The sequence below is a fragment of the Elephantulus edwardii genome, unplaced genomic scaffold (genome assembly GCF_000299155.1).
Source record: "Elephantulus edwardii isolate Elephantulus edwardi_28Jun2011 unplaced genomic scaffold, EleEdw1.0 scaffold00223, whole genome shotgun sequence".
Taxonomy (NCBI): domain Eukaryota; kingdom Metazoa; phylum Chordata; class Mammalia; order Macroscelidea; family Macroscelididae; genus Elephantulus; species Elephantulus edwardii.
Genome location: NW_006399973.1, coordinates 2,826,868 through 2,835,164, shown reverse-complemented (window position 1 = coordinate 2,835,164; position 8,297 = coordinate 2,826,868). Strand labels below are relative to the sequence as shown.

At 38.0% G+C, this 8,297-nt stretch overlaps 1 protein-coding gene across 1 annotated transcript in view; it reads right to left on the bottom strand.

Annotated features, from left to right (window-relative positions):
- The window catches only part of CPSF3 (cleavage and polyadenylation specific factor 3, 73kDa), a 96,399-nt gene that overhangs the window by 33,939 nt on the left and 54,163 nt on the right, over positions 1-8,297 (bottom strand). Inside the window, exons 13-14 of the mRNA XM_006898201.1 lie at positions 7,610-7,708; positions 2,744-2,838 (exon numbers count right to left, since the gene is read on the bottom strand). Coding sequence (XP_006898263.1) covers positions 2,744-2,838; positions 7,610-7,708 — 194 coding nt within the window. The remainder of the gene's footprint in view (positions 1-2,743; positions 2,839-7,609; positions 7,709-8,297) is intronic.

The following is an 8,297-nucleotide window of genomic DNA, read 5'->3' as shown; positions in this document are numbered from 1 at the left end:
AAAAAATTTAAAAAGTAAAAAGAAATATGGAAACACAATGCACTGGGAAAATCTGCAGTTAGAGATTTTTCCAAATTATTGAGGAGTAGTGATGTCATTTTGAGGACCAAGGTGTTTCTGATTCAGGCTATAGTCTGGTTACTAGCTATGCATGCGAGAGCTGGACATGAACAAGGATGGCGGAAAAAGAATTTGCACCTTAGAGCTGTGGTATTGGAGAAGAGCACTGAACATCCCATGGATGGCCAAGAGAACACACAGATCTTTCTTGGAGAGGGTACAGCCGGAGTGCTCTTTGGAGGCAAAAATGATGAGGCTTCACCTCAGATACTTTGGACATATGGCTAGGAGGTGCTACTCCTTGGAGAGGGACGTGATGTTGGGAAGGGTGGAGGGTTGGCAAAGGAGAGGAAGACCCTCAACCTGGTGGAATGACATGGTGGCTGCTGCAATGGGCTCTTGTGTGTCAGGAAGTGCGAGGAGGACAGGACTGGGTTCAGATATTTTGTTCACAGGGTTGCTATGAGTTGTACTTTACTCAGTGGCACCTAATAACAAGAAGTTTAATTACTGTAGAAATGAGTGCCTTCCTGTTACTTCCTCTCAAAATTTCTTCTAGAGGCAACATGAAGTACTTAAAACACTTTTCTCGGATTTTTCATTGATGTATTAACTCCAAAGATAAAAAGATAATTTCTGACAGTAGTTAGTAGCAAGGATAAGTAAAGCTTCTGACAACTCTGGCCCTTTTCCAATATTAAAGTTGATGTATTATTTTATAAATACATAACTATATGTATCAACAAAATAGAATGACACAGTGACTGTAACAATGGGCTTGATTAAACCAGAATATGACACAAGATGGGGCAAAGTTCAGATCTGTATCACTGGGTTGTTATGAGTTGTAGTCTACCAGACAACACACCACAATAACAATACATTATTTTAAGTAACTTAACATTCTAGTTTTTAACAGTTTTTTAAGTCAATTTTAGCCTTTATATCAAATTTTGACTTAAATAGCAGAATTTTAGTGAGACTAGATTTGACTTATTTTTGATAGTCTTACAAAAAATACTATTTATCAACAAAATACAAAGCAAACCCAAACCAATACTCTCAGGTTTCCAAGGCAGTAAATGATTACTGGGGACAGACATCTTCCTCCCAGGGAGCCGAGGGCTCAAACTGATTAGGTAGCACCTCAAAACAAGACACAGTGCAAACAGGGCTTCTTCTTTTTTTTTTTAGGGCTTCTTAATAGCAAAACATTTCATTACAAATCAAGTAAATTTGCATACTGTCTACCTTAAGGCAGAGAAACAGAATCTCTGTGGATCAGTGTGTACCAGAATTGACTTTGAAAGCACTTCTTTAAACTGAACAGAGGCAATCACAAAAGTCTCTAACTCCCTTTGCACTGGAGTTTTAAATACCAGTAGAAATTTAAAATTCCACCAGCAAGAACTTTTTCTGTCTTCAAGTTAGAAGTGACTCAGAGTCCACTCCACTGGGTTTCTGAAGCTGTAAATTGCACAGAAGATTGTTTCTCTTTCTTTCTCAGAATTGTTGGTAGATTTAACTGTCAACTGGTAGCAAGCAGCGTTAACTACAGACTATGCCATAAGAATTCAACACTGTAAGCTATATCTGAGTGTGTTTTGTTTTGTTTGGGGCTTACCTAAATCTTGAAAATTCTACTCTCCTAACTTAGCTGAATAGTGCTTAACATATGGATCAGGCTGCCAACTGAAAGATCCGCAGTTCAAAATCACCAGCTACTCTGTGGGAGAAGGATGGGTAAGACTCAATGGAGGGTCACTATGAGTCAGAACTGACTCCAGTGGAAACAATCTAAGTGCCCATCAACAAACGAATGGATAGAGAAGCTGTGGTATATTTACACAATGGAATACTATGCTGCATTGAAAAACAAGGAACTCATGCAATACTATTCAAAATGGATGACCCTGGAGGACATTATGCTGAGTGAAGTATCTCAGTCACAAAAGGACAAATACTGCATGGTGCCACTATTGTAGAACAGGACTGACCTCGGGGTTGGGGGGAGAAAGATGGGTTCAATAATGTATACTGCACGTAAACAGATGAGGGAGGAAACTGTTTAAAAGGGATATGTGATTAGGTATTTTTGTCATGACAGGAGTCCAGAGCAAAGGCTGCATAGTGGAGTGGGCCGGGGAGGGTTTATAAAACAATGAAAGAATTTTTCTTTTACTTTTCCAAGAGGATAGTGTACTGGAAGGGAGGGTTGGGAAGGTAGAAAAGTGCAACAGTGAATGAATGGAAACCCAAAGTCTCTGTAAATTTTCATTGAAATGAATAATAAATTAAAAAATCAAAAACAAAAACAAAAACTGACTCCAGGGCAGTCAGTAAAGAGGACTGTATGACACATTTGTATGCAACAGAAATAGATTTTTATCTTAAGAATATAAGACTTTCTGCTATCTGAAAATACCCAGGAGTACTAAAAAATTAATTAGACTTTTATTAGAACATAATTTATTATTTGTTTCCACACAACTATAACTATATATAGAAAATAATTAACCACACTATTTAGAAAGCCAAACTTAGGAAGAAAAAGGCACATATATATTTTCTACCTCCATTTTTTTCCCTTCTATGACTAGGAATAATTTAATTTTCTCTAATATCATAGGTGAACTTTTCGAAATTATTTTATTCTTTGTTTAGGTAAATGATCTTATCTTACTTCTAATACCACCATTCCTGGCTCCTGTATAACAGTGATATTTTTGAACACTTTCAGAGCAGGTTTTTCTTGAATTTCTATTTCTTCTACATCACCTGAGAAAAGAAGGAATTATAAGATATGCATCATTCTATGATAATCTCCCAGAAGCACAATGATTCACAGTTGCGATAAAGCTGATAGATACAGAAAAACGTAAATCTCATTTGTATAGTTGATTTTAAACAGTTAAATTAGTTTATGTTACTTACTCATAGTAACTAAAGGATTTCTACTTGTAGGATAAAAATTCATATAACTAGTTAGGACTCACCTTGGACATTAAACATTTTATCAACAGAGCAAACTAGCAATTTTGAAACATCTATGTACAAGAGATTATACTTTCCATGAGCATCTTAACATTTACTAAGACACTACTCAAATGCTACATACTTCTATCTTGTTTTTCTAAGTTTAATCATTTTAAAAGGTCATTCTATTTGTCAAGAAAGAGACTTTTATGATTTTCCTACTAACCTCTTAATCAAGGATTAACCCAGATATTTGTTTTAACTTTCTAGGTTGCAATTAACAATTTGAACATGAGATTCTGAGGTTTAAAAACATTTTCTAACAGTTTCTTTTACAAGAGTACCTTATGAATCATGAACAGCATATGAATAAATATGTATTTTATAATTTGAAAAGTGTTCCTGCTTTATTAAGAAAGTCCACATATTCTTTAATTTAGCCACAGCCCCTCAAAAACAACAAAGGTTTTAATTCAAAGTGGTCAACAATAAAAACAGAATAGGCTTACTACATATCAATGGCATATGATCAATGATTATGTACCTCTATCAAACCTACATTTAGACTGGCACTACTAGAGAAGAGAGCAAAAGGTCACTACAAAGACAGAGGAGAAAGAAAAAAACAAAATGGATATAAAAATGGACTCTGAAAATTTTACTAGAGTGTCAAGAAGTCAAAATAGAGGGAAGAGATGCTGAAGTCAAAGAGCTGAGCAGAAGATTTCAAAGAGCAGCTGGAGACAACAAAGCAAAGTATTTTAACGGAATGTGTAGAGAGCTGGAATGGGAGAATAAAAAGGGAAGCCTTCACTTGGTATTTTTCAAACTGAAAGAACTGAGAAACAAATTCAATCCTTGAGTTGCAATACTAAGAGATGCTATGGGCAAAATCTTGAAATGATCCAGGAAGCATTAAAAGAAGATGGAGGAAATAGAATCACTACATCAAAATGAATTAATTGGCCAAGACTGAAATATTTCAGATATGCCCAAGAGCCAATGGTAATGATAAAGAAGCTGAAGCTGTCTTCAATGGGGAATAAAACAAGGTCCCAACAATCATTGGAATGCCAATTGACATGTTTCAACTAACAGATACAGCCTCGAATGTGCTTACCAGTCTATGTCAAGGAATTTGGAGGACAGCTGCCTGGCTGACTGGAAAAATCTATATTTATTTTCATTCCCAAGAAAGATGATCCAACAGAATGTGGAAATTATTGAACAATATCATTTATACACATGGGAATCCCAGAACACTTGACTGCACTTATGTGAAACCTACACTTGGGACCTGGAGGCAGTCATCAGAATAGAGCAAGAAAACACTGCATGATTCAAAAACTGGGAAGGGTGTACACCAGGGGTATGTCCTATCTCCCTACCTTTTCAATCTATATGCAGAGCAGATTATCTGGGAGGTTGGGCTCTATGAGAAGTGTGGCATCAGGATTGGAGGAAGGACTCATCAACAATCTGTGTTATATAGATGACACAACCTTCCTTGTTTGCTGAAACTGAGGAGGACCTGAAGCGTTGCAGAAGGTCAAGAACTGCAGCCTTCCATATGGACTGAACCTCAACATTAAGAAAACAAAGATTCTTACCACTGGATCAATAGGCAGCATGACAGATGGTGAGGAGATTGAGATTATTAACAGCTTTAGTTTACTTGGCTCAACAATCAGTAGTTTTGGTATCAGCAGCCAGGAAATTAAAAGATGAAATGCATTGGTAAAGTTTGCTGTTAGAGACCTTTCCAAATTACTGAAGAGCAACAATGTCAGTCTGGACACTAAGGTGCGCCTGATTTGAGCCACAGTCTTTGCAATTACTTGCTATGCACCAGAAAGCTGGACAATGACTAGGGATTATAGAAGGATAACTGATGCCTTTGAGCTGTGGTGCTGGAGAAGAGTGTTCAATATACCATGGACTGCTAGGACAAAAACAGGATCGTCCCAGAGAGGGTGAAACCAGGCTGCTCCTTGGAGACAGGGATTCTGAAGCTTCATCTGACCTACTCTGGACATTTTGCAAGAAGGGATCAGTCCTTGGAGAGAGACGTCATGCTTGGGAGGGTGGAGGGACAGTGTAAGAGAGGAAGATCCTCAATAGGATGGATTGATTCATAAGGTTAGGTGTATCAGAGACAGTAAGATTGGTACAGGACAGGGCAAGTTTCAGGGCTACTATATACAGGGTTGCTATGAGTCGCTGGCAACTCAACGACACATAACAACAACAACAACAACAACAACAACATTAATACCACAGGCAAGCAAAATATTGCTGAAGATCACAGAAACTCAGCTAGAAAAGTACATTGACAAGGAACTGCTAGAAGTTCAAGCTGAGTTTAAAAGATGCCATGATACATGGAATATCACTGCTGCTGTCTGATGGATCTTGGTTGAAAGAACAGAATTACCAGGAGAATGTTTATTTATGCTTTATTGACTATGCAAAGGCATTTGACTGTGTGGATCATAGCAAATTATGGCTAACATTGAGAAGAATGGTAATCCCAGAACACTTAATTTTGCTCATGTTAAATTTATACCTAAACTAAGAGGCTGCTGTGTAAACAGAACAAGGGAAAACCACATGGTTTAACATTAAGAAAAGTGTATGTCAGGGTTATACTCTCTCTGCTTATCTATTCCATTTATATATGGAGCAAATAATTCAAGAAGCTGGCATATTGGAAGAAGAATGTGGCATCGGGATTGAAGGCAGACTCATCAACAACCTATCAATATGTAGATGACACAACCTTGCTCGTTGAAATTGATGAGGACTTAAAGCACTTGCTGTAGAAAATTTAAGACCACACTCTTCAATATGATTACATCTCAACATTTAGCAATCAAAAATCCTCATCACTGGACCGATAGTTGGCAACATAATAAATGGAGAAAAGATGGACTCTGTCAATGATTTAATCTTATTTGGATTCACAATCAACACTCTTGGTAGCAGCAGTCAGGAGACCAAGAGACGTACTGAACTGGCAAAGTCTGCAGTCAGGGACCTCTCCAAATTATTGAAGAGCAATAATGTCTGCTTGAAGGCCAACGTGTGCCTGATTTAGGCATTGGTTTTTTTCAATCACTTTCTATACATCTGATAGCATAAGGATGACAGAAGAATTATTGATGCCTTTGAGCTATGGAGTTGGAGAAGAGTACTGAATTTGCCATGGACTGCTAAAAGAACAAACTGACGGATATGTCTTGAACAAATTATATCCAGAGTGCTCTTTGAAGGCAAAGCTGACAAAGCTTCTTCTCACATACTTTGGGCAAGTGGTTAGGAGAGACTATTCCTAGAGAGGGACGTTATGCGAGAGACAGGAAGACCCATACCAGATGGATTCACACAGTGACTGCAGCAATGGGCTCAAGTAGGTCAGAAATTAGGAAGCTGGCACAGGACATATCTGTTGTTAATAGGGTCATGATGAGTCTCACTCACCTTAATGACACCTAACAACAACTAGAGTTATAAAAATTTTTTTCAATGAAAAAAAATTAAAATAGATGAAATTTTTGATGGTCAAGTAAAACAGTTTGAATACGTATTATTGATATTTTTTGAATTTCAAGTGGATCAAAAAGAGGTCCTCCTTGTAGTTCAACTTTCTGCCAAACAACAGGCATGTAAAACAAACATAACACCAAGGAGGTACTTACTCCTTGAACAGCCATATATAATCAATAAGGCAGCATTTGTCCAGGGATAAAGCTCAGAAGGCGGCAAGATGAATAGAAAGGAGAATCACAGGGAACAGTGGTTACTATGTGAAAATTCTAAATAAGGTCATAAACTGAAATGTATATAAATGATTGTATTGAAACCAATCTACTTTGTAAGTTTTCACTCAAATGACACACACAAAACATTTTTAAAAGCATAGGAGACATTGTTGTTTGGTTGGTAAGGGCCATCGAGTGGAGCACAACACACACAGCAACCCTATAACTATTGTCATTTCTCCAAGTTCATAGACTTTCCAGAGGCATGTGTTTAGGAAGTGGATGCCACTCCTGCTTTCAAGCCTGTCTCAATCTTGGAGCTCCACCAAACACTGTCCATGATGGGTAGGCATTATGGTGTTTGACACACCAGTGGCACAGCATTCAGCATCACAGCAACCCCAAGTTACTTCAGTACAGCAAACTGACAAACCAATAATGCTACACCACTTAGAAGAATGTTTTATCCCAAACATAATTAACACTAGGCCTGAAGGCAGCAGGCACAAGGGGCCAACCACCTTTTAAACACAAGGCCCACCCAAGGAGTCTTAGTTGACTCTAGGCTTCCAGCTCACAGCTTTTTGTTAGCTAAATCAAATCAGCTCACACGAGATTATGAAGGGGAAAAAAACCCAACAACCAAACAGTCCACACAGGACCCTCACCAAAACAAGTTAACCTACCTTCCAGAATCCAACTGCTTCACACATGAGCATCATGAGATAAAAATTTCGAGAACCAAGTACAAATAAAATGTATACAATTACCAAAATTAAAGAACATATTTTCTTAGAAGTAAGTAAACATACCTGTCAATTTCTGCAGCTGGTAATACAGGAGATTAAAAGGACCAGTATATGGGATGGCTTGAGTTTGTTTGACAGTGCTCATGGCTAGATCGGTATAATCTGCAGAGAAAATTAGAATATATTTTAATAAATGATTCTGGTTCCACAAAATTTATTTTGCAAACAAATATGAACAATAAGGAAAAATTAAGTAACTGCACAATGTAAATGAGAAGATATTATCAGAAACTTAACAAAGTCCTTCTTAATTTGGTTCCAGTCTACATATCTACTCATTGTTGTTGTTGTTATGTGCCATCGAGTCGCTTGCGACTCATAGCAACCCTGTGTACAAGAGCCCTAAACACTGCTCTATCCTGTGCCAACCTCGCTGTCTCTGACACACTCATTACCCCCACTCCAATCCCAGAATCTATCCATCTCATCGACGGTCTTCCTCTCCTATGCCATCCCTCCACTATTACGAACATGATGTCCCTCTCCAAGGACCAGTCCCTTGTAACATGCCCAAAGTATGTCAGACGAAGCTTCAGAATCCTTGACTCCAAGGAGCATTCCAGCTTCACCCTCTCCAGGACAAACTTGTTTGTTCTCCTAGCAGTCAATGATATATTCAACACTCTTCTCCAGCACCATAGCTCAAAGGTAACAATTCTCTTTCTATCATCCTCAGTCAGTCAGCCCGGAT